The sequence below is a fragment of the Myxine glutinosa genome, chromosome 14 (assembly GCF_964187855.1).
Source record: "Myxine glutinosa chromosome 14, kmMyxGlut1.1, whole genome shotgun sequence".
NCBI lineage: Eukaryota > Metazoa > Chordata > Myxini > Myxiniformes > Myxinidae > Myxine > Myxine glutinosa.
The window spans coordinates 54,296,438-54,323,622 of record NC_136274.1 but is presented as its reverse complement, the minus strand read 5'-3'; the positions used below and the strand labels follow the sequence as shown (position 1 = coordinate 54,323,622).

Genomic DNA, 27,185 nt, shown 5'->3' with positions numbered 1-27,185 from the left:
CTTAATTTATAGAAAATCAACACCTCTCGGTCTTATCCACGGATATTTGTTGTATTTCCGGGAGTCCGATTTTCATCTAGAAATCAAACAATTACGGTTAACCATTTTGGGATTGCCCCTCTTTCCTCTAAAGTCTAAATATTGAAATTTATGTTTAAAGATCGTTTTAAAAAAATCTGGAAGTTTAGTGCTATTGAAGCGGTCTTATATACACCACTCTTATACACACCATCCTGTAGAACATGTCCAAGTACTGCAAAACTGGAGGTTCTTGGAAATATTTAGAAGGCGATTTGTGTTTTACAGTGTTGAAGTATATAGTTCAATTTGAATAAATTTTTTGTTGATCTTTAACAGCTACTATTATCCCACCTTGTGTGGTGGGCCGGAGGAAGCTTTGGCCCGAGTCTTTCATGAACCGGCCTGGCCAGACCTGACGTTCGCCTAGTTTAGGCAGGAATTTGGCCATTGTGCCTGCCATACTGGCCTACTCTTTGCGAAGGACACCAAGGGATCTTTAACATCCACCAACCCATGCTGGCAGACGGGACTCCCAGTTTAAGGTCCATCCGAGGGACGGCACACACATTGGTGAATCACCCTGCCTGTGAACCAGGTAACGCAAGCAGACCTGTGAACCAGTTAATCACCCAGCCCAGGTAACGCAAGCAGATATCTCACTATGAAGGGCGATCATGATCCAGATGAGTTGTTGCCAACAATCCAATACTGTTATGGCAGTTTTGAGATCACCACTACTTTCTGAAGCTTAGTGATTAAAATTAATGCAGCCTCGAGGTATGGAATCGCCCCTGTGCTGTCAAGTCTGAGTTTGAATCTTGGCCCTGAAGCTATAAACTGTCATCCTGGTGTTTCGCTGCATATGGTGATTCATCAATGTGTGCACCATTCCAAAGATGGACCTGAAACTGGATGTCCTGTCTCAGAATTAGTTGGTGCTTCGCAAAGAGGTTGTTGCATCACAAGTGTCCCGCATGTGAGATGGGCAATGCCAGCTCCATTTTCCCCATGGAAATTAAAACAGCGCCCCCAACGACTTGCTTGGTTTTACCTTTTAATATTGTCCCACCTGTTAAAATGTATCTTCCAAAATGAATTATTGGTGGAATGAATAATGGTTATGTTTTCATTTAAAGTTTCTCGTACCTCTGCAAATAATGCTCTCTGTGCCCATCGTGCCACCTGTGCCACACAATGACGTCACAATGCGTGTTGCACTTTGCTCTTGGGCGGCACCGGGTAATAAATTGGAGCACCTGCCGAGAACGAGAGTTACATGGCACTGGACATGAGAGAACGAGTCTTTGTCTTAGTTGTGGTTCTCGCTTGGGGAGAGACCCTCTTGGGGCACAACGGGCGGCCCACGACATGTCCGACATGGTGTGTTAATTTCACGGTGGGTTTGGTGCACCACATCCTTTATTCCTTCGTCTCTCTTGGATTTTCCTTCAATTTACCTAGATTTTTTTTTTTAATACCATATGCTCTTCAAGTGTACCCCACATTGAAATATTATGTATGATAAACCTCAATTAACATGTTTGCTGATGTTGGCATTAAAATTCAGCAAACCACTGAGGGCTTCTGGACCTGCAACAAGGCCTCAAGATTGCGACCGGTGAGTAACCTGCCTCCCCTTCCTCGCTCCTCACCCCTCTTTCATCTCTTCCCTTGTTCACCTGTCAAATACTTTCACTTTTCGAATCTTCCGATGTGGAAACATCGCATTGTGCATGCTGTACTAGAAGCTTTCCTACCATAATTCAATTCAATTCAATAAACTTTATTGTCATCCCATCCATATATAATACAGTATAAAATGGAACGAAATGACGTTCCTCCTGGACCTCGGTGCAATATAAACATTCAAACAAGACTACACATAGTGCAATTGGACATGACAAGTGTAACGCAATACCATAAATACACAGAACAATACTAGAAATACACAGGATAGTACACGGTAAATACACAATGAATATCCATGGCAATATGAGTAGGGTATATCCAAGACAACATAAAAAAAAAAAATCTATAGAGTTGAACAGTTGACTGTAGGTTACATCTGATAAGTAAAACATTTATGTAGCAACATGTTATGAATATCAGCATATGATATATGTAGTGCGGGGGGAGCGTTTAGACCCTGTTAGTTAAATTAAAGCGGGTGGTGGAAGGTAAAATGGTGTTGAGGAGCCTGACAGTCTGGGGGAAGAAGGTGTTACAGAGTCTGGCAGATCCGGCCCGGATGCTGCGGTACCTTTTCCCAGACGGCAGGAGGGCAAAAAGTCCATCGGACGGGTGGAAACGGTCGTCAGCTATGCTGGAGGCCTTGCGTGTGCAGCGTTTGTAATAGATATCCTGCATGGAGGGGAGAGAGACCCCAATGATGTTTTCAGCTTTCTTCATTATCCGCTGCAGAGTCTGGCGGTCCAAGACATTGCATTTTCCGTACCAGACTGTGATACAGCTGGTCAGGGCGCTCTCATTGGTACCCCTGTAGAATAAGGTGAGGATGCAGGGGAGAAGGCTTGCCTTCCTCATGCGTCGCAGGAAATGGAGACACTGCTGTGCTCTCTTGGCTAGGGAAGTGGTGTTGAAGGACCATTTGAGGTCATTTGTGATGTGCACACCAAGAAACTTGGTGCTCCTAACTGTCTCCACTGTGGAACCGTTGATGTACAGTGGGGAGTAGTCAGCGCGGGCCTTCCTGAAATCCACAGTCATCTCTTTTGTTTTATCCACATTTAGAGAGATTATTCTTGCTACACCAGACTGCTAGCCGCTCCACCTCCTCTCTGTATGCTGACTCATCATTGTTGCCGATGAGACCCACCACTGTTGTGTCGTCAACAAACTTGATGATATGATTTGAACTGTCCTTGGCAGAACAGTCACGAGTCAGCAATGTGAACAGCAGTGGACTGGGCACACAGCACTGGGGGGCACCGGTGCTCAGTGTGGTGATGCCGGAGATGTTATTTCTGATCCGGACTGTCTGAGGTCTCACAGTCAGGAAGTCCAGGATCCAATTACAGAGGGAGGTGTTCAAGCCCAACAGGCCCAACTTCCCTATCAACTTCTGGGGGAGAATTGTATTAAATGCTGAACTGAAATCAATAAACAGCATTCTTACACAAGTGTTTTTGTTTTCCAGGTGAGACAGGGCCAGGTGAGACAGGGCCAGATGAAAGGCATCCTCAGTAGACCAGTTAGGACGATATGCAAACTGGAGGGGGTCTAGTGAGTTGGGGAGTCTGGTTTTCATGTGGCCCATGACTGGCCTCTCGAGGCACTTTATAAGACTTGATGTGAGTGCCACAGGGCGATAGCCATTAAGGCAGGACACTGTTGACTTCTTTGGCACTGGTATGATGGTGGTGGCCTTAAAGCATGCTGGGACAACCGCCTGGCTTAGGGAAATGTTGAAGATGTCTGTGCGGACGTCTGCTAGCTGGTCTGCACGTTCCCTGAGCACACGACCAGGTATACTGTCAGGTCCAGAAGCCTTGCGTGGGTTGACCCTACATAGGGTTCTCCTAACGTCAGCTGTGGACAGACAGAGTACCTGATCATCGGGAGGAGGGGTGGTTTTCCTCGCCGGCATGTCGTTCAACGCATCAAACCGTGCATAGAAGTCATTCAACACATCCGGGAGGGAGGCATCACTATCACAGACATGTGGTGTGGTCTTGTAATCGGTAATGGCCTGAATGCCCAACCACATGCCTCGTAACCCTCCACAAGCCGACATTCCCACTTAAAAAAGGAACTTTATTAATTAATTAATTAATTTATAAGATTGTGTACATTTTGTCAAACTTATATGACCCATTATTCCTGATTGTGAAATATTCTCCAGATAAATGTGCTTTTGGAGATTGTGAAGAACCGATTATACAATGCAACTTCATACAATGCAAATGCAATGACTTTGAGTGTCGCTCCAACCACAACGTTGTTACAAATCACAGATTTATGGCTGGCTGTCAAAGTTTGATCTACAGTACAGTAATAATTGAAAACAGAAGGGGTCAAAGCCCGAACAGGAGGGAAAAGGAATACTGTGCGTCGTCCAAAAGGAATACTTACCCTTGCTAATCGTCCACGATTTACCCTTGGCCTGAGATCCAATGATACCAATATTATTTTTGGACCAAGATGTTGGTCTTGTCATATGCTGCTGCCTCCATATTCTACCTCTGCTGTAGCTGTCATATGCTGCTGCCTCCATATTCTACCTCTGCTGTAGCTGTCATATGCTGCTGCCTCCATATTCTACCTCTGCTGTAGCTGTCATATGCTGCTGCCTCCATATTCTACCTCTGCTGTAGCTGTCATATGCTGCTGCCTCCATATTCTACCTCTGCTGTAGCTGTCATCTGCTGCTGCCTCCATATTCTACCTCTGCTGTAGCTGTCATATGCTTCTGCCTCCATATTCTACCTCTGCTGTAGCTGTCATATGCTTCTGCCTCCATATTCTACCTCTGCTGTAGCTGTCATATGCTTCTGCCTCCATATTCTACCTCTGCTGTAGCTGTCATATGCTGCTGCCTCCATATTCTACCTCTGCTGTAGCTGTCATCTGCTGCTGCCTCCATATTCTACCTCTGCTGTAGCTGTCATATGCTTCTGCCTCCATATTCTACCTCTGCTGTAGCTGTCATATGCTTCTGCCTCCATATTCTACCTCTGCTGTAGCTGTCATATGCTGCTGCCTCCATATTCTACCTCTGCTGTAGCTGTCATCTGCTGCTGCCTCCATATTCTACCTCTGCTGTAGCTGTCATATGCTGCTGCCTCCATATTCTACCTCTGCTGTAGCTGTCATATGCTTCTGCCTCCATATTCTACCTCTGCTGTAGCTGTCATATGCTGCTGCCTCCATATTCTACCTCTGCTGTAGCTGTCATCTGCTGCTGCCTCCATATTCTACCTCTGCTGTAGCTGTCATATGCTTCTGCCTCCATATTCTACCTCTGCTGTAGCTGTCATATGCTGCTGCCTCCATATTCTACCTCTGCTGTAGCTGTCATATGCTGCTGCCTCCATATTCTACCTCTGCTGTAGCTGTCATATGCTTCTGCCTCCATATTCTACCTCTGCTGTAGCTGTCATATGCTGCTGCCTCCATATTCTACCTCTGCTGTAGCTGTCATCTGCTGCTGCCTCCATATTCTACCTCTGCTGTAGCTGTCATATGCTGCTGCCTCCATATTCTACCTCTGCTGTAGCTGTCATATGCTTCTGCCTCCATATTCTACCTCTGCTGTAGCTGTCATATGCTGCTGCCTCCATATTCTACCTCTGCTGTAGCTGTCATCTGCTGCTGCCTCCATATTCTACCTCTGCTGTAGCTGTCATATGCTGCTGCCTCCATATTCTACCTCTGCTGTAGCTGTCATCTGCTGCTGCCTCCATATTCTACCTCTGCTGTAGCTGTCATATGCTTCTGCCTCCATATTCTACCTCTGCTGTAGCTGTCATATGCTTCTGCCTCCATATTCTACCTCTGCTGTAGCTGTCATATGCTGCTGCCTCCATATTCTACCTCTGCTGTAGCTGTCATATGCTGCTGCCTCCATATTCTACCTCTGCTGTAGCTGTCATATGCTTCTGCCTCCATATTCTACCTCTGCTGTAGCTGTCATATGCTGCTGCCTCCATATTCTACCTCTGCTGTAGCTGTCATATGCTTCTGCCTCCATATTCTACCTCTGCTGTAGCTGTCATATGCTGCTGCCTCCATATTCTACCTCTGCTGTAGCTGTCATCTGCTGCTGCCTCCATATTCTACCTCTGCTGTAGCTGTCATATGCTGCTGCCTCCATATTCTACCTCTGCTGTAGCTGTCATCTGCTGCTGCCTCCATATTCTACCTCTGCTGTAGCTGTCATATGCTGCTGCCTCCATATTCTATCTCTGCTGTAGCTGTCATCTGCTGCTGCCTCCATATTCTACCTCTGCTGTAGCTGTCATCTGCTGCTGCCTCCATATTCTACCTCTGCTGTAGCTGTCATCTGCTGCTGCCTCCATATTCTACCTCTGCTGTAGCTGTCATCTGCTGCTGCCTCCATATTCTGCCTCTGCTGTAGCTGTCATATGCTGCTGCCTCCATATTCTGCTTCTGCTGTAGCTGTCATATTCTGCTGCCTCTGCTGCAGGCCAACATATTCCAATATTTTTGAATCAAGCGTTTTTGTTGTCGGTTTATGACGTCATCATTACCTCCGCCACTGAAGGTGGATGGATGGAGGTTATGTTTACACCCCTGTGTTTGTTACTTGGCAAAAAAAATAAATCCCATTTGACGACGCCATTTTTTATTTATTTAGCATTTGACCTTGACCTTTAATCCGGAGGGGTATGATATAAATTAAGCGTAAGTGTATCTTGATCTAGGCTATCTAGGGAATGCAATAATTTCATTCCGATCGGAAAAACCCCAATCGAGTTTTGGTGAAAATGTAAAAATGTCTATACCTTAAAAACGAAACTATACCAATTCGGTCATGACCTTAAAAATTAGGTCGAGGTCAAAAAATTATGTCAACCCTGTAAACATTTTCCCATTATTGATGCAAATCTCATTCCGCAAGTTCCAGCAGGATCCCAGATACAACTGGGGGAGTTAGAGTGCAGGAAGGGAAACAAAATTCCAAATGATGGTTTAGTACTCCTGGGGGTCGACGAAACTCTGAGGTATGATTGACAATATTGGGGGCACTGATTGTAGAAACAAACCCTACAACAGGTGTGTATAAGCCTCCCCCTATCCTCTTTGGAGAGGCTTAAAAAGACAAACCATGTCTAGATGTGGAGCAGGTTTATGGACGAAGCTTCTCGTGTTGTTATTGGCTGGTGCTGTACAGGTATAGAATTTTTTTTCCACCTTATAAGATCAAACTGGAAACCATGGTAACAGCTTATGGTATTTTTTTTTTTTTTTTTTTTTGTATACAAGATCGAGGCTCGTGAAAGAGCTAACATTAATGACAAAAAAAACAAACGGACACATAAGACGAAATAAAGGGAGCGGGAGACAAGATGGGGAGAAGGGGAAGCACGCAAGTTCAACATTTGAGAGCAGGGACATCGGGAGATCTGTGGGGGGGAGAGGAGGCGTGGGAAGGGGGGGGGGGTGTGGGAGAGGTAAAAAAACAAACAAACACGTGGACACTGATAGGACTTCCAGTAAAGAAGTCATTTCAGAAAAGTGGATCTGGGGTGAATTAACGGGGGTAGAAGAGATCAAGGTTTTGGATGGGGGAAGATAAGAGATGGTGGTGAACAGCTGTTTTAAAGACGTATTTGTGTGGTCAAGCTTTCTTCTGATTGATTCTTCCCCTGGATGTTTGAACAAATTTTCGAAGTGAAAGGCAAACATCATCTTATGGGAACCAACATTCCCTCTCAAGAGGACACAACCAGCAGATGCCAGTCGTTCGATAAGCCTGAGCGTGACTCTGAGCTCACCTGAGGTCAGTCCTCAAGCCTCTCACCATCCTCCAAGGCTCGGTGTCTATCTCTGGTATAAATATCCCATCTGTACCTTCACTCCGACAAAGGGTGGAGTCAGGTTGGAGATTCCTCTTATAGAAGCTGAAAACCATAATTCTGTCTGCAGAGAGAACCAAGATTCCCGAATGATTACTTGATATTGTTGCGGATATGGGACTTGGCCTCAATATCCGCTTGTAAATACTCCCCTATTTCCCCAATACTCCCCAACTATCCCCAATCCCCCATTCCCTAGTCCCATTGTCTGTAAATAACACTCTGTAGAACCGATCTTCCCCTTTTTCCCCCATTAAATGTCGTGCCCAGGTCCACCGCATCTCACGTAGACAACTTTCGGACATCTTGCTAGTTATTCTTAGTCTATGTCAGTTAAGGACTCGTTTCCATTAATTCTGACTCTTCGTTGCACCAGAATGTGATTGTATGGCACCAGTAGTGAGTTTAGGACCTCCCCTTACCTCCTCCCATCTTCCCCATGAAACAACAACTACAACAACAACAACTACAACAACAACTACAACTACAACAACAGAGGAGATTGGGGGCGGCGCGGCGCGGGGAGTGTGCGTCCTCACTGCGGCGTGGTTAGCCGCCATTGCCCATGCGCTCCACGGGGTTACCACGAAGGGGCCGGCTGTCAGCTCCTCGTCAGGGGCGGAGCCGGTAACCCCCCCGCACCCAATAAGAAGGGCGGACCGATTCCATCTGGGGCGGAGCTAACTAGCCGAGGGCGTGTCACTCCCCGCCGGATATACGCAGCGACTGACCGGACGTGACGTCAGATGCGCCCCCAGCTTGGAGAAAGAAAGTCACCTTCGAGCGCTGAGTGAGACCTCCCGCATCTCTGGACCGGAGCGGGTCGATTCTGTCCTTGAGCCAAGAGTGCACCTTGAGCCATCGACTACCCGCTTTCCTTGCCATCAATCCCCGTGTGAGTCAGTTTTGTCCCGTTTATCTGTCGTCTGTCGGGGCTAATATAAGACTGTGTCTAAGTGCCTATCTTCCTATGCTGTCCCTCTCACCACTGTAATCTAACCTTCCGCCATATTATAACCTCCTCCGGAGGTCTTGAGAACCGTATCCCTGGTGTCGTGTCATTTTAATCCCAGCCGTTGTGTCCTTTTCCTTCATTGATCTAGCGTAGCGCGACTCGGCCAAGGTTCGAGTATAATCGGGTAACTTGTGCGGACACGGCGGCCATTCCGCTCGGCCCACCATAACATCAAAGTCGTGTCTGTAACAATTGGTGTCAGGAGTGTCGGATTCGGACCTGGGACTAAATTCATTTAGCCCAAATTTTGGAACACCAATTGTACCACTAGGGTAACAATTGGTGTTGGGGAGGTAGAATTCGATCCGGAGCGCGTTTCCCGCGCTCGAAATTATAACGGCGAAATTTGAATTTGTTTTACGAAAATAAAAACCCGAATTTTGAAAGTCGCACTATGGCGGATCAAGACAGCTGGGTTCCGGTAGAGGAGAGTGAGGCAGGGTCGGTCCAGGACCAAATTGAGGGACGCGAGGAGAGCGAAGCAGCGAGGGTAGCAGACGCACAAAATAGCGTCGTTGCGCCCGACGTTGCGGGGGCGCAAAATGGCGCCTCGCTGGTCACCGCGCCCGCGACCGTGGCAGCGCCCCTGGTGGATCCGAACCTTTTTATGTTGCAAATGAGGGCCCTTATGGAACAAATGGGTGAGCAATTGGGAGACCAAATTAGAGGTTTGAAAAGCAGTATGGGACAAATGGGAAACCAAATGGGGGTAATGAGGGACGAAGCGAGGGGTACCGGTGAGGAGTTAGACAAGAAATTTGGGAAGTTCGACAATAATTTTGAGGGGTTAGACAACGGGATAAAAGAGGTAAAGAATGGGTTAATGGGGGTAGAAAACAGAATGGCCGCTCAAGAGAATCAGATAGAGGGAGTGAAAAATGGGTTAGAAAACAGGATGGAAGGCAAATTGAGGGACATGAGGGACCAAGCGGAAAGGGAAGTTAACCAAATGGGGCAGCAGATAGAGGGGGTCAGAATGGGGGTAGAAACCAAACTGGATGCTCACAGGGAGGAAATGGAGCAGATGAGGGTGGCATCTGGGCAGGAGATGCAAGTGATGGGAGAGGAGATCAGAAGAGGTGTGAGTGAGGAGGTCGGAGGAGTGCGTGAGGAGGTGAGGCACTGTAAGGAGCACATGGAGAAGGAGGTGAGAAAGGGGACTATAAAATTGCAAGGGGGCATAGAGGACCTGACGCAGGAGGTGGAGCAGCTGACGGTGGGACAGACGGAGTTAGTGGAGCAGGTACAAAGGAACACTGCGGTATTAGGAGGTTTAAAAGCGACACAGAAAGAACTAAAAGATGACTTGGTAGCGACGAAGAGGGAATGTCAGATGGTACGTGAGGGACTGACAACGAGGTTGGACGAGGTGATAGAGGTAATGGAGACGAAGGACCGGCAGGTGAGGACGCACATGGAAACGGTCAAGGTAGCCTTGGAGGACGAGCTTGAGGAGACGTACCGGGGAATAAAGGAGGTGAAGTAGAAATTCGAAGAAGTGTAAGAAGGGGTGAGCGAAATTAAGAAGCGACGGAGAGAGGATAAGAAAGAGATAAAGGAGGAAGTAAAAGAATTGGTCCAAAGTCTGTGTTCGGATCGTGATGATGTGCTCATTAACCGGATGAGGGATTCGCAGGTGATGGAGGAGAAGCGAAGAGGAAGAGGACCCGGTGTAAGTGGTGACCAATATGGTCGTGCGTATGATGCGCCAGGGGATTTAAGAAGCTTGGGGGTCGAGATGGACCCGGGTGTTCGTGAGAGGCCGTTGGTGAAGTGTGCGACAGGTCTGGTGTGCGGAAAAGGAGGTGTGCGAGAAAGTCCGACTCTGGGGTGTGTGAGGAAAAAGTGCGTGCCAAGGAGTGAGGGTGCTGGCGAGAGTGAGTCGGTCGTAGCGCGTGTGCGAGGGAGCACATGGAAGCGCGGTGTGGTGAGTGTTACAGAGGGTGTGACGGGAGAGTGTGCGCAAGAGTGGGCGCGAGAAAGGTGTGTGACGGACAGGTGCATGGGGAAAGAGTGCGCTGTCAAAAGTAAGGAAGAATGCACACCTGTGGTGAGTGTTACAGAGGGTGTAACGGGAGAGTGTGCGCGAGAAAGGTGTGTAACGGACAGGTGCATGGGGAAAGAGTGCGCTGTCAAGAGTAAGGGTGAGTGCGTTGTCAAGAGTGGTGGTGAGAGTAGTGAGAGTGACAAGGAGCGTGAGTTGGTTGTGACAGGTGAGCGAGGATGTACACCTGGAATGGAAGGATGCACACCTGGAATGGTAGAGCGTGAGTGGGAATGCACGCTGGAATTGGTAGTGAGGCACGTGGATGGGTGTGCGAATGAGAGCACACCTGTGATTGTCACAGAGGAGGTGACCGAGGAGGGGGCGCGAAGAGGTGTGTTGGTGAGGTGTGCGACCAACGAATGTGTGCCAAAGTGTTCGGTGGTCAGGTGTGTGACCAAGGCTGTGAGTGGAATGAGGGTACCTGGGTGTGTAAGGAAAGGTACGAGGAGCATGGGCACGGCTGGATGTGTGAGCAAGGAACGGGCTGCGGGGTGTAAGCATGCAGGTGAAGCATCGACGTTAAACGGAGCAGCGGTTAGGTCGACTTTTAGCCGAATCGGGCCCTCGGTGCGTGCTGGGCCTCGCTTTGAACGGCCGCGTCCGTGCTCCACGAGGCGGAGCGGGCAGCCCGATAGAAAGGGTCGTCATGGCGACCACTTTTTGTTGAGGCAGTCCGGCAGGTCGAGATCGGGACATTGGATGGCTCCACGCCGAGATGGTGCGTGGGATCTCGGCCCGGGTAAGCCCCCGTCCCTGCACCGAATGCCGGACGCATCCAGCCGCTGGCACCAAACAACCCGCATTCATTGCTCGGCTTTACGAAGCCGGGCTTTGGACAGGAATTGGCGCACCGAGAGGCATTAGTGAGTAGACGGGTGATGAGGTTAGTGTTTTGGCCCCGAAATTAGAGAAAAACAAAATTTGATGATTGGCAAAGGATTGGCAGTAGTGATTGGCAGATGATGAGTAATGATTGGCAATTTTTTTTGATTTGTTGAAATTTGATGGGCAAAATTGGTAGTGGGAGATGCCCGATGTGGTGGGATGGCAAATCCCTGCCACCCTTCCCATGGGGGCAAAGGAGCAATAGCTTATGGGGTGTATGGCAGTGAAAACTAGCCCGGGTGGGTTAGGATATTGATAGGGATCTAGCGAAGATGACATTAGGTGACGTTAAGGTTAGTTAGTGACTGATACCTGTAGTGGGGACGCAGGTAGTTTAGTGTGGATGATAATGACGAGGGAGCGCAATAGTTTAAAGGGACGACTGGGAAGCGCAAGTTTCAGAAGGGAGTAGTTAGCTGAGATGATGCCGTGTGTGTGAGAATTGAACAGGTGTGATTGCACAGGTGTGCAACTGGACAGGTGTGTGGAGCAGTGTATGAGTAGTGAGTGTGTGGATCAGCGCGAATGCGCTTGGGGAGAGAAGGGTGCAGGCGGCACCAAGAGTGAGAGCACAGGTGTGCAAGTAAAGGTGTGTGGAGAGAGTGGGAGTAAGTGGTACGGAGTGGTGTGCATGGTGCGAAGGTGTGGATGGGGGAAGAGTGGACCCCTTTCACGAGTACCCGGGGCGGGTAGTGTAAGTGTTAGGTAGAGGGTATAGGTAAATTGTGGTTGGATATTGGCATTTGTGGTGCGATTGCAGAATGGTATCGTGGATGGGTGAATTAGTGTTGTGGAAATGGCTGGGCGTGTAGCCTGTTAGTGTGTGTAGTTGGTTGGGCACTCCACCACTGTGAGGATGTCGGCCAGGTGAGGCCGCAGGTGGGCTCTGGGAGCCGTTAGTGTCAGTGGGGCCCGAGGATCCGGAGGACGGACCCGGGTAGCCCAGTGCCAGAGAGGGCACCGAGTGGGGAGAGCGCCAGGGGGCCTTCCCCAGGTAGTTAGGTTAGGGTAAGGAGCAGGTAAGCTCGGAGGCAACTGCAGTGGTGGAGGTGTGCAGGTGGGTAGACCCGCTGGGAGAGGTACACGTCGCAGCCCAGAAATTGTACGAGGGCACCGGGAGATGAATCGGGGGAGTGAGACCCCAAATTGAAAAGCACCACAGTTTGGCCAATGGGAATTGGTTTTTAGAACCCATAGTGTAAGAGGGCCAATGGTTTGGCCGGAGAAAGACCCCGGGTAGTGTAAAGTTGTTAAAGTCATTTAGGAAATAGTTAGGATTGATGAACCTGTCGCACCATACGCAGCCACTTACCTGAGGTGATGATGATGACTCCACACCTGTGTTTTCTTTGTTCTGTTGCAGGAAATGAGAATTGCTGTTGGATTTGTGAGACGCATCACGACGTGGATGAGACATTGGGGTGATTCCATCTCTCCCTCCTTAGGAGGGACTGATGATGAATTGGTAATGGCAAATTTTGATCAGTTGGAGATGGCAAATTTTGATGAGAGTTGAAAATGGCAAATTTGATTGGTTAGGAGGGAGAGAAGACGAATTTGGTTTATGGGAGGAACGGGGAAGACAGTAGGGATGTTTGTTGATTTGTAAAATAGATGTTTATGGGTAGTGTTGTGTTTTGTGGATACAGTAAGGGGTAAGGGAGGGGCCATGTAGGTTACCTGGTTGGGGGGGGGGGGCGTACGGTAGGAACGTACCTGTCTCACCTGGTTCCCATGTGCCCCCAGTGTGCATTACCTTGCATTGCGTGCACTTTTGCGCCCTTACCACCTTACTCACTTGTCTGCTTCTTTTGTCTCCCACCTCCGAGGATCTGGCTTTGGGGCAGAGAGAGAGGAGAGAGAGAGGTGCTGGCTACGCAGTTGTGGGCCTGCACTTTCGCTGCTTGCTGCCTGGATCGATACACCATATGGACCGCAATTTTGGTGGCCACCCACAATGGACCGCAGTTCTTTTGCGGCCAAGCACCACCCATGGATGGACCTATGGGTCAACGTGGCACCTATGCCATACAGGTGAACCACTAATAGTTGGCCCCCTGACGGCCACAATAAGGAAATGGACGCGGTTGGCGCCTTTCTTTATTTTCTAAGGAAGTAAGAAGGCCAAGTGCACCACACGAAGAGCAAGAGACACCTGCAGGGTTAGGGGTTGTTGAATTTATTTTTATTCATTGAACAATGGTGACTGCACCGATTGGTGCTGGGGTGGTGCTTTTGGTGCTTGGATGGGGTGCTCTGCACATTATTAAAGGCCGTAAGGCCACAGAGCACTCGTGGGTTGGTGTATCGATGCTGGCATGCGTGCTCTCTCTATGCATAACATCTGCATGTGTTCCTCCAAAAACAGGTCCTGGATCGTAGTGTAAATATCAGCGTAGTCTTGTAAATAATGCTCCCTACCGGCTGTATGTTTAGTTTGCGAATTCTTTCCGCGATTCGGTTATCCTGTGGGCGTGTTTCTGTGAGGAGAAGGGTGCAACGTCGCAGGGGGACATATTTACTCATTTGTGAACATCTGTAAAACTGTCGCACTCAGGGTAGAGTTAATAGTAGAGGGAACTACATCTGAGTGCCACACTAAAATAGGTAAAAATTTATCGGGTCGGGACGCCCCGAGGGTAGAGAAGGGTGCAATGTTGCGGATATGGGACTTGGCCTCAATATCCGCTTGTAAATACTCCCCTATTTCCCCAATACTCCCCAACTATCCCCAATCCCCCATTCCCTAGTCCCATTGTCTGTAAATAACACTCTGTAGAACCGATCTACCCCTTTTTCCCCCATTAAATGTCGTGCCCAGGTCCACCGCATCTCACGTAGACAACTTTCGGACCTCTTGCTAGTTATTCTTAGTCTATGTCAGTTAAGGACTCGTTTCCATTAATTCTGACTCTTCGTTGCACCAGAATGTGATTGTATGGCACCAGTAGTGAGTTTAGGACCTCCCCTTACCTCCTCCCATCTTCCCCATGAAACAACAACTACAACAACAACAACAACTACAACAACAACTACAACAACAGAGGAGATTGGGGGCGGCGCGGCGCGGGGAGTGTGCGTCCTCACTGCGGCGTGGTTAGCCGCCATTGCCCATGCGCTCCACGGGGTTACCACGAAGGGGCCGGCTGTCAGCTCCTCGTCAGGGGCGGAGCCGGTAACCCCCCCGCACCCAATAAGAAGGGCGGACCGATTCCATCTGGGGCGGAGCTAACTAGCCGAGGGCGTGTCACTCCCCGCCGGATATACGCAGCGACTGACCGGACGTGACGTCAGATGCGCCCCCAGCTTGGAGAAAGAAAGTCACCTTCGAGCGCTGAGTGAGACCTCCCGCATCTCTGGACCGGAGCGGGTCGATTCTGTCCTTGAGCCAAGAGTGCACCTTGAGCCATCGACTACCCGCTTTCCTTGCCATCAATCCCCGTGTGAGTCAGTTTTGTCCCGTTTATCTGTCGTCTGTCGGGGCTAATATAAGACTGTGTCTAAGTGCCTATCTTCCTATGCTGTCCCTCTCACCACTGTAATCTAACCTTCCGCCATATTATAACCTCCTCCGGAGGTCTTGAGAACCGTATCCCTGGTGTCGTGTCATTTTAATCCCAGCCGTTGTGTCCTTTTCCTTCATTGATCTAGCGTAGCGCGACTCGGCCAAGGTTCGAGTATAATCGGGTAACTTGTGCGGACACGGCGGCCATTCCGCTCGGCCCACCATAACATCAAAGTCGTGTCTGTAACAATATTTTTTCCTCTGCGAGCACCTACATTGGGTTGCTCTTGTTGATTGACTTCCCTGCATACCGGGAAGATCCTCTATCTTATTTTGCTGATCTCCTACCCTGTGCAGAGGAGTATCACCACACTCTGAGAGTCGAGTTAGTGTAGCTTACCTGTCTGCAGATCCGGATTTGCAAAAAAAGAAGAAGAAGAAGTCATTGGTCTACCTCTAAAGTAAAACGCACTCAATTCATCCCTCCAGATTGCAACTCTTCCTGGGTTGACCAGAATTAAATGGGACCCCCATCCTCCTATTTACCTCTATGGTCGACCTCTGGAAGAAGTGCAATTAGTGGAGCTCTTTGGCCTTGCTAGCTGCAACAACCTGTCTTGGGTTGTACCTTATCTCTAAATAACCTGTGAGGCTGTCGTTGTATTCTCCATAGAACCATTTCCATATTTTTGAGTCATACACACCTCCTCATGCTGTACCAAAGCACTGCAGAGTTAATAATGGACTTCGTTTACCATTGCCTAACTTCCGGCCTTGATACATCTGCCATCTTTGTTTCAGTCCACCCACAGCCTCCTCCCCTTCCCTACCCACACCCCCAGGTCACACACGTTCTTCGAAAAATGCACACCATGTTTCCTTTGCTACATTTCATTTGGATATTCACTTCCAGTCCTTCATCTCTCTATTCTCCTATTTATTTATGGAACCGACTTGCTGTGCAGTCTCCTCGTCTTCCCTCCCGTCTTTCAAACCCGACATCTGTTGTTACCTCGTACTTTCTCCCATCCTCACCTCCAATCGGATTGATTTCCTGCTTTCCCCACCCCCTAATTTCCTTGTTTTCTACAATTAGTGCCCTCAACTTTTAATGGTACCTCTGAGTTTCTTGGATCCCTATGAATACTAGGTCAACATTTTGGTTTTTTCTTTTCTATTAATTTATTTTTTTTCTTCCTTTTTTCTGCTAATATCCGAGCTGTATCTCAAAGCCAGCTGGGAATTTCGGAATTGAATTTTGCATCAATAATGTGAATAAAAAGATATGCGGGGTTGACATATTTTTTGACCCCGACATAATTTTAAGGTCATGACCTAATTATAGACTTTTAACATTTTTCACCAAAACTTGACCAATTGTGATCAGAACGAAATTGCCCTTTCTAGTTAGCTGACAGCAAGTCGCATTTATGCTCCATTCACATCATACCCCTTTGGGTTAAAGGTCAAGGTCAAATGGCGATCTAAAATATGAGTTTTTTTGCAATTTTGCCAATGTGGAATCGCAAAGGCCATTTGGCCTTCCAAAATGTTATTGCATCATAATCGTGTACCTGCACTGATATTATGCACCTGATAATTGATGTGTGTCCTTGACTTACTTTTTTCGGATTGTGACTTCATCAACAAAAACCTTTTTGATCACAACTTGAAGAATTTTCTTCTGATTTTCATGATGTTGATTTTTATGGATGGACTTTGGATGGGGACACAATATCTTAATTTACATTCCATCCCTAAATGTTCAAGGTCAAGGTCATATGGCAGTCCAAAAATAATGGCCATCATTGGACCGTGGGCGAATTTTGATTGTGGATAATAATCTAGTTGAGCAGCGGGAGACGAGGTTTTGCAATCACTTCTGTCTGTCTGTTCGTCTGGCTGGGCCGTAACGTTTTTACCATTTGAGCTTTGTCATCAAATTTTCAACAAAGCTTTATTATGAGAACTAGCATGGAACGACGCGCAAAGCGCGCCTCACCACACGTCGCTGCATAGGCATAAGCATCTTTGACCATGTCTGCTCTGCTTTCTCCGGGAGTGATTGAATGGGGGAATGGTGAGTATCGGTTAGTGTGGATGATGGTGGATCGGTGGTTGTAGAGTGATGGTGGAGGAATGGTGAATATTTTGTTCTCTGACTGAATATATACTGTAAATCAGAAGTCAGAACCCAACACGAATAAATAAAAAGGAACTGAGCACAAATTTATATATTCTTTAAATTCTAATTTAGAGCTGGATGGCAAATACGACACAAATTTTGAAAAACTGGACGGACAATTCGAACTGCCAGTCTTACACAGCAGCGGACGTGCCCCCCCCCCCCCAATACACCACTTACCTTGGTCTATTAATGAAGTCAAAGTAACAAAGAATTAGCGCTGATGAATACAGATATGTCATGAATGTGTTTCTTAGGTTAGCTTTATATAATGAACATGGCGGAATTTGTTAAAGAAATTTGAAAAAAGAAGAAGAAGAAGACGTTTTTGTCACAAGTGTACATACATAACCATATACATTTGCTCCATTATAATACGATATGAAGACAAATTAATAATTTGGTCAAAAGGTCAAAGGTCAGCATCGCATAAAATTATCAATTTTCATCCGATTGTCATGAAATTTTAAGAATTTGCTTCTTGGGTCACTGAATTGGTTCACCAATCAAAATCAAGTAACAATGTTTTTTTTTTAGATCAAAGGTCAAGGTCGCCTAAAATCATCACCTTTTTTGTATTTTTACCCTCGCCTGGGGAGAGGGTATTGCATTTGAGTCCGTTTGTCTGTCTATCTGTCTGTCTGTTTGTCCACACAGAATACATATGATTTTCTCTGCAACTGTTGGTCCGATCGACAGGAAATTTTCGCCATAGGTGCAACTCCACCTGTATAATTTTTAAATGATAATTGTGACGTCATATTTCACGTGGTTTGGCCGCCATCTTGGTAAAACCGAAAAACGTTACACCTCTATATCTCTGAAAGCGCTGAATAGAAAAAATTGAGACATGGCTCATTGTAAGGAACTCTCCATGGGGAATAAAATATGTTAATGATTATGTCATAGGTGCCTCCATTATGACGTCATTCGACAAGTACAAAAGTCATCTGATCAAGATGAAATTTCCTGAGCATCATCTAGGCATAAATTGGTGGAGAATTTTTTTTATGATGTCATAGGTCACGTGGTTCGGCCGCCATCTTGGAAAAACGTTGCACCTCTATATTTTTCTTCTCGCTTCAGTTCCTCCCACTATGTAACACATTTGCATTGTTTCCCTTTGACCTCCATTAGTCCATGTGAAGCTCTTTCCCTCTGTCGTTTAGTCGTCCATGAGTCAGACCAGCATATTTCATACGTTGCCAAACACAACACGTCCTCACCTGTTCGATCTTCAAAGACTATAAGTATTGGGGAGGGGGGATAGAGATGATGTAAGAAGCAAGAACATTGCAACCCAAGTCTCACTCGAATGTGGAAGTCAGTTCTGGAAGCCTGACAGACACCATGTAGGCAGGTAAATCCAGGTGGCTTTGGAATTCATGTCTATCATATCTCAGGGGTTTTTTCGGGGTTTTTTTCTTTTACCATGTATGTAATGGAACCAATTAAATGATGCTGTTCGTGCTCAAATAGTTAGGCCTCCATTGCATCTGGTGTGACATGCAGTGCATGTTGTTTGGATAAAGGTATAAGGTACACGTCATGTGTCCACAGTGTATCACCGGATGTGCCTTTCGCAGTCTCCGACCCCTGACATGCAATGCACGATGTGTGAGTTTTATTTATTTATTTTCATCTGCTATTTTCTTTATTACTTTTGTTTTCTCAATTATTTTTTCATAAATGTTTGTAATTTGTCACTAACTTTAACCTTTTGTTTCATAATCAACACAGAACTCAACTTTTCAAGATGATTGTGACGTAAGCATTCATGTATCGTTTGAAGCGCGGAGTCTGACATCCCAAAAGTTTTTTGTTCATTTACTCGATGACGTTGCACGTGCAAGTTCATAATCGCCCTCTTGTTTCCCCTCAGGTCCGCTTCTGTCACCTGGGATGTTCGTCTGCACTCGAGGATGTTGAACCGTCTTTGGGTAAGATTATAATTTTGTGCATGGATCTTTGTTAACTCGTGGTGCATTTGAATGGCCCTGGCATGAAAAAAATGAATTTCCACATTAACGTGTAAATTTCTAACCGCTCATCTGATTATTTGAAGTCACTCGAAATTTTTCCATGAATTCCCGGGCACTGGTCTCCGCCAGGGATGGTTTGCAGCAAAATACAGATTCCTGAACAAACAAAAATGATGATACTTTGTCACTTTTATATGAATGTGGCGAGTCATGGAGTTTTTCCAACAGACGCAATACTCGAAGAAACGCCAATGTTTTATTTTTAAATTCGTATTTGTAAATAAATAAATAAATAAACATCCTTTTATTAGTTTACAGATCTTACTGTCTATTATGGAGCAAACATGGGTGTCACCGAAACCCCAAAATTGCCATGTTGCTGAAATAGTGTCACCATTGGTCATAGCAGGTATTCATCTTCTTTTCTTCATTCTTTTCCTTCTTCTTCTTGTTCTTCTTCTTCGTTCTTTTCCTTCTTCTTCTTTTCCTTCTGCGTCTTCGTCTGCTTCTTTTCCTTCTTCTTCTTTTTCTTCTTCTTCGTCTGCCTCTTTTCCTTCTTCTTCTTCTTCGTCTGCTTCTTTTCCTTCTTCTTCTTCTTCGTCTGCTTATTTTCCTTCTTCTGCTTCTGCTTCTTCTGCCTCTTTTCCTTCTTCGTCTTCTTCTTCTGCTTCTTTTCCTCCTTCTTCTTCTTCTTCTTCTTCTTCTTCTTCTGCTTCTTCTGATTCTTCATCATCTTCATCATAATCAATATTGATCTTTGTCGGGCTGTTGGCCCCATGATGATCATTTTCATGGATGGATTTCACACGGTTACATTTATGCAGTATTGTGCCAATTTTAAAATCTACAAGGTGCAGACCAATATTCGATTTGCTTTGCCGAAGGACAGTACAGACAAAGTTTATCAAAAAATGACAGAAAAAACATGAAATGGGATGTATTTTTCAGAATATATTTTAGTAAATAGGATTTTTTTAGGAAATAGGAAAAGACTGAGGAGCAGAAATTGCTGGGGAGATGTGAAGAAGAATCCAAGAATCTGCGGTATTACAAATCACCTTCTTTTATCTCATAATATGGAATATGATATGTTTTGATCACTAAAATTGACTTTTAAAATGACAAAAATTATAAAGTGCATTTCCAAGAATGCGCCACAGCACATTACCCACCAAAGGTGGGCCGAGAAGGGTTACCCAGCTTCAGAAGGCATGAGTGCCTGCTAGGCATAATAATAATAATAATAATAATAATAATAATAATAATAATAATATTACGTCGGTTCTTGAATTCTTCTCCACATGTCGTTCCATGAACTTTTTGAATCCCCCCGATTGGAGTTGGAGTCCTGACACCTCTTTGTGCTCTGTGAAGACAGAATTTGAATGAATGGCTCAATTGGCTCATGGTATTGATTGATGTAAACCCGAAACCTGGTTTGGGAAGCGTTTTGCTTCAATGTTTGTTCAAAACGTTTTGTTAAAGTTTGTTATAAAATGAAACGGTTCCAAAAAACAAAAGCACTCTTGTTTTGCAGGACAAAGAGAAGGAGATTCTGAATACGCTTTGAATGCCACTCACCGACAGATGTCAAACAATGAAATGTAAGAGTGGTTTTATTAATAACTAGCAGGAGTACCCGGCGTTGCCCATTGCTGTTCTAATCCTGTTGGCATTTTGAAGAAAACAATTATTTTTCTGTTTTTTTTGTGGGGGGCCTAAACCACTTCCCAACACCCACTCACCATGGAATGTGCTCCGGGATCATTTACTATTACCTTTCACAAAGTATTCGGCACTATAGAGAATTTTTTTTAAATTCTTTTAAAATAAAAAAAAAATTTAAAAATTTAAAAATTTAAAAAAATCTTTTCTTTTTCTTTTTTTTCAAAAATTTCAAATTTTCTTTTTCTCCCAAAACACTCCCAGAAACTCACTGATGAACCTCTGAAAGTTTGACGAAGTTCCGTTCAGCCATTTGAGAAAAATAGCGACACAGACAAACGGCTCTTAGAGTATAGATAAATTAGTGTGAAAGAAAGATAAAGTGAGTGCGAGAGAAACGGAATTTATTTATTCATTCATTCTTTCTTTCAATACAAGGGTGATAGATGAAGGGCTCAAGAATAGTCTCAGACAAACAAAAATGTCCACTGTACATGTTCACTGCCATCACCAGGGCTTGCCACAACTTGGGCTGGCAGGATGGCATCGAGCCATAGAGGTACGCACATTCGCCTCTGAACCGTCTAGCCTGGGTTCAAATCCAGACCGAGCTACAAACTCTCATCCTGGTGTCTCGCAGGTAGGCGAGTGCACGTTAAATGCACGTTAGAAACTGGGCATCCTGTCTGCCGGCATTAGTCGGTGGACGTTATAGATCCCACTGTGCCCTTCCCTAAAAAAAAGTAGGCGAGTCATCGCCGGCACCATGAACGAATTCCAAATTCCTACTCTATATACAGAGGGCACTGCATCAGTGGCACAGCCATGTCCAATGATATTACTCCTCAGCCTAGTGCTGTATACTGAAGAAGAAGAAGAATGAGATGCAGTTTGTGCTTCCTGTTTACATTACCTGTTCTCAGCATATTTACGCATTAGCATCTATGTGTGGCACCACTGTGAGTAGGTATCAATATATTTTGCGGTGATCGGTTGTATAAGGGTTCTGACATTCTCTTATTTTTGCTCAGGTTGAACACAACAATATATGCATCGGATCCTTCGACTTTGCTCATCAACAAGTCCCCCTTCTGCATTGAAAATTCCAAGATCGGAAACATCACAGGTAGGATCTGCCCTTGCCATTAATACCAGCTCTTGGTTTGTTTGAGATCTAAGGGTAAGCAGTTTCTGTTTAAAATCAATTACCCTACTTATGTGAAAGATCTCGATATATTTTGTGTCCAAATGACTGCTCAAGGGTAAGGCAGCTTACCATTTCCCTCTCTGTAGGAAGGCTTCCTCCATTGTGCATGACTTACTGAGGTTCATTGCCAATTACCTTAATGCTCGAACCCAAACCCAGAGAGCTCAGAGCCAAACACACTCCCAATGAGCAGTCTCTCTGCACTCTCTCAGTTAAAGAAACATTTTTATGCCTCCGCCGACATTATGTTTTCAGGTTGTCCGTCCGTCCGTCCGTCCGTCCTGGCTAAACCTCGTTTTTCTCAGCAACCACATGTCCGATTGAGACGAAACTTTCAGGGTAGGAGCGACACCCATGCAGAATGTTTTTATGATAATTGTGACGTCATAGATGATGGGGGTATGGCAGCCATCTTGGATTAAAAGCAAATAAAATAAAAATCTTTATCGGAAACCGCTGAATGGAAAAATTTGAAACCTGGCACATTGTCAAGTACTCCCAATGGGGAACAAAAGCATGATAATTATGACATCATAGGTAAAGTGGTATACCAGCCAAAAATGTTTTAATCGAATTCCTTATCCTAAAAATCTGAAATTGCATGCACATGATCTATGACCCATTTGTATTGAAATATTAAATTTATAACGTCATAGGTCACATGGTTTGGCAGCCATATTGTATTGAAGGAAAATATTAAATAATTATATCTCTGAAACCGCTCACCCTATGGATGCAACATTTTACAAATATCATCTAACAGCACCGTTGCATATAGTTTGAAAATGATGATGTCATAGGTCACGTGGTTTGGCAGCCATCTTGGATAGAAAAAACGAACCTGATCCGATCAACACGAAACTTCACAAACGTGATCCCCAACCTATACATATGCAGAGTGATGACATCTAGTGGGACTATGTGGAGGCATATTGGCGACACAGTCACATTGTTCTAGTTTAGGTTTGTGTCCAAGATGGATGCAGGTTATGTTTCCACTCCGCTTTGTCTGTCTGTCTGTATGTTTGTTTGCCTGTGAGCAGGATATCTCAAAAAGTTGTGGACAGATTCAGATGAGGTTGGGTGTTTGACAAGGGCGAATTGATTCGATTTTGGTGAAGATCCGAATCCCAGAATATATATATATATATATATATATATATATTTTTTTTTTTTAGTGAATCGTCACCAATGGGTTTCACCATTCAATCGACCAGCCTAGTGTTGTTTAATGGTTTATAGAATGGCTGGATTCAGATCTTAGGGTCCTGATTTTGAGCCCTTGTCAGCCGTTGAATTAACACCACGTGGGTTGACTCAGCCTGTCATCCTTCCAAGGTCGGCAAAATGGGTACCAGCTTACTGGTAATGGCACAGCTGCACCCCCAGAAAATGATGCAGCCAGCAGCCACAGGCTGCATATGAACCGCCACCACCATTGAGAGATATGGAACTGCCTTTAGAGGCCAATTTTCCCCACAGAGCAAGGGTTGACCTTTTTTGGGCACTGTGGTCCCCTCTCTTTGAAGCAATGTTTTATGGCCGGATGCCGTTCTTGCCCCCCAACCCTGTTAATCGCCTCTTGCGACACACAGGGAATTACCAGAAAGCTGGTACTCAATTTGCCGACCTCAGAAGGATGACAGGCTAAGTCAACCCCCCCTGGCGTTAATTCAGCAATCAACCGGGATTCGTACCCAGGATCCTAGGATCCCAAGCTGGCACCCGATGCGCGAAGCCAACACCAGGCATCATTGAGAGATATGGACAAAAATGAAGTGGATGAGTTGGTAAGGTGACAAGAACAAGCTGATTAGATTCTGGTTCAGGTCTGAATCCAGATCCAGCCTATCAGTGGGATACAAAATGTAAACTGTTCAGCCTGGCAGAGGTATTCGCTCCACCGAGTGCCGTTCCAGTTTGTCATATGTACACTTGTAACATGTTGGGCATTGAGACATGGCCGGCTCTTTTTGAAAATGCTGTCTCAATCCGTTTGCTCCCTGTGTCTGCTGTCATCCTTCCCAGGCATCTCCGTGGACGTGCACGGTCAGAGTGTTTACTTTGTGGATCGTTCCGCACTCTGGGTATTTAACACGGCTGATAAACACGGCATTCGCTTGGTGTGGGACGCATCTACAGAACTTCCAGCGGTTGATGTTTCCGTAGATTGGTTAAATCGACAGCTCTATGTGCTTTCCACAGGCACAGTAAGTATATAAATATATATATATATTTTTTTATCACTAATAGTTAACAGACTGCATATATGTATATATATATATATATATATATATATATATATATATATAAATAAATAAATAAAAGTGTTACAGGAGGCAAAGAGGCAAAGGAAGGATGTGGCGGTGGTATGGCTGGATTTGGAGAATGCATATGGGTCAGTGCTGCATATCTTGATCAGGTATGCCATGGATTTATTTTGGGTGCCACGGAGATTTAGGGATTTTTTGATGGCATATTATGATCAGTTTTGGATGCGGTTTGCGACACAGTCCTATGTAACAGAGTGGCAGAAGTTGGAAGTGGGGATCCCGATGGGATGTACCATCTCCCCGATTTTGTTTGTGCTGGTTATGGAGTTGTTGATATGTGCGGTGAGTGGACATGGGAAATAAGTGGAGCTAGCCCCTGGTCAGAGGTTGCCAGCAATGTTTGCTTTCATGGATGACCTGACAGTTGTCCAACAGTCCGCTGATGCAGCAGTAGAGGTACTGGGACGACTGGAAAGGTTGATGCGGTGGGCAAGAATGGGATTTAAAACAAGAAAGTCGAGGAGTGTGGTGGTGAGACGAGGAGTGGTGGTGAGACGAGGAGTGGTGGATAACATGCACAGGTTTGAGCTGGGAGGGGAGGTGGTTCCATCATTGGTGGAGGCCCCTGTGAATAGTTTGGGAAGATGGTATACAGTGGAGTTGAATGATGTGGGAAGAGTGGAGGAGATCAGAAACAAGCTTTTGAGAGGTTTGAAAAGGATTGATGGATGTGGTTTGCCAGGTAAGTTGAAGGTATGGTGTTTGAAGTTTGGATTGATGCCACGAATATTGTGACCATTGATGATGTATGATATTGCAATTGGGTGTCAGGGAACTTTTACTGAACCCTGATCTAAGGAAATCACTCAAGACGAGGCTCAGATTCAAGGAGCTTGGTACGTCTATCCGAGCCAAGGTTTATTCCGAAGTTTAGAGAGAAACTTGTTACACAAAATCGAACTAAGATATGACGCGTCGCTTGGTTGAAGAAATCTTCTCCCCTCTCGTCCTGCTTCTTCTGATCAGTTCCTCTGCCCTCGGAGCATGGTGCTTAAATAGACCTTCGAAACTTTGATGTGGTGGGATTGAATTTCAGAGATCAACACAGAACTCAGCGGCTGGCGCCAAAACCCATCTGGTCTTTATCATGAAACCATTAAGAGGTTTACAAAAGATGAATATCATGGGAAGAAGGGAACAGGGTCACTGTTTGGACCAAAAAGGTCAACATTCTTTGACAATTTAATCTCAGTCAGTTGACTCTTGCATTTTAACCCAGGGCTGAGTCAACACTCTTCCCTGAGCCTTTCACTAAAGGACAAAGGTTATCTCTTCGGTTCCAAGGCTTTGCCAAACTGCACAGTATAACACCTTCTATCTCTTAACAATGGGTCAAAACCTAGTTTCTCCATATTCTTACATGCTTTAAGAACAAAGTTTATATTGACGTACATTTTAATCATTTGCATACCTCACCGACCCTAATAATCATAGAAATCTCCCACAATTCCTCAGTTTTTCTTTTTGTTAAATTAACAATTTAAACAACTTCCTAGTAAATATTATAACCACAAATTTGGTAATCCAATTTTTTCATACATAAGGCATACACCGTCATCCTGGAAGAATCTGATCACAAAACATTTCTTTGTTCATTGGCTCTTTCCATATTGATAATGCAATTCATTTCATTTGCATAAAGCATACAACACTTCACCTTTACCACAACAATTTCAATTCACCATTTAAAAATAATATAGCATCTGCAACATTTGGTAATACATTTTGCTTCAAAACAAATATTGACTTTGTGTTTGAAAAGAAAAGAAGAGGCTGATCACTTGTTTGACATTCAAGTATGAAACATTTTCTTCTGGTGTCTTCATAGCACCTACACTATTTTGCGTAGGATTTTCCGCTGTTGTGATAGCTGGGTGGAGTCATAAACTGACCCTGCTCTGCATGTAGCATCCTTGCCACTCTTGCTGTGAGCCACAGTATATTTGAACAAGGCCTTCGTCCAGTTGTAGTCGACTTGCCTCCTCATGATGAGTGAGCATGGAGCAAGTGTTGATGTGATGTTGGTTGACCAGCAAGATGTGGAACAGAGATGCCAGATGCATCCACAACGATGTTAGGACCATGGTGTTCAAGTTGTCCATGGCCCATACCAGGAGCCTCCAGCAGAATCGTGCACAGCTGTTGTGGAGGAAAAGCACAGCCGTCCACTTACAGCTCCACGCTGGCTCTCCAGATGTTGGTAGAGTAATGACACACGTCACTGCATCCAGTAGAAATCGCAGGCAAGATGTCGCCGTCCTGCAATTGCTGACTTGATGAATGTTTGAGGCATTTGAACAAAAATAAGTGATCGCCTTTCTTCCATATGTTGCAGTGTGATCCAGGCAAATGGTCACATAAATTTTTCTTGGTGAAAGTAAGCATCCGTCTCCAATTTTACAAAGGAGAATATCTTCATCATTCTTTAAGAAGGAGGGTGTATGCCAAGACTAACTTCATTTTTAGCCACAAATTTTCTTTCTCGAACTTCTTCCCAATTCCGTTATCACTCCATTTGAAATGTGATCTGGTCTTATCCTTTTACTCAGCCACATCTGAATCTGCTTTCCACACACACTGAATCAGATAGGGTACATCTTAACATGAACTCACCATATTTTAACTAATCATGTATTTCTTATAACAGTTCACATTCAACAATTTGTTGTTTTCCTTAAAACATTCAAAAAAGTTTTATTTTTTCAAAATATTCAAATCAGGTGTATATATTTTTACTACTAAACTAAGAATAGCATTTAAAATTGCTTTCAAATCAATATA

The 27,185-nt window shown here is 45.3% G+C and overlaps 1 protein-coding gene across 1 annotated transcript in view; it reads left to right on the top strand.

The window, feature by feature from the left end:
* Positions 1-1,235: 1,235 nt before the first annotated feature.
* The window catches only part of LOC137439787 (uncharacterized), a 141,932-nt gene continuing 115,982 nt past the window's right edge, over positions 1,236-27,185 (top strand). The window contains exons 1-8 of the mRNA XM_068135881.2: positions 1,236-1,417; positions 1,589-1,639; positions 18,778-18,834; positions 18,958-18,984; positions 19,100-19,157; positions 20,737-20,803; positions 21,896-21,990; positions 24,100-24,281. Coding sequence (XP_067991982.2) covers positions 1,298-1,417; positions 1,589-1,639; positions 18,778-18,834; positions 18,958-18,984; positions 19,100-19,157; positions 20,737-20,803; positions 21,896-21,990; positions 24,100-24,281 — 657 coding nt within the window. The 5' untranslated portion in view covers positions 1,236-1,297. The remainder of the gene's footprint in view (positions 1,418-1,588; positions 1,640-18,777; positions 18,835-18,957; positions 18,985-19,099; positions 19,158-20,736; positions 20,804-21,895; positions 21,991-24,099; positions 24,282-27,185) is intronic.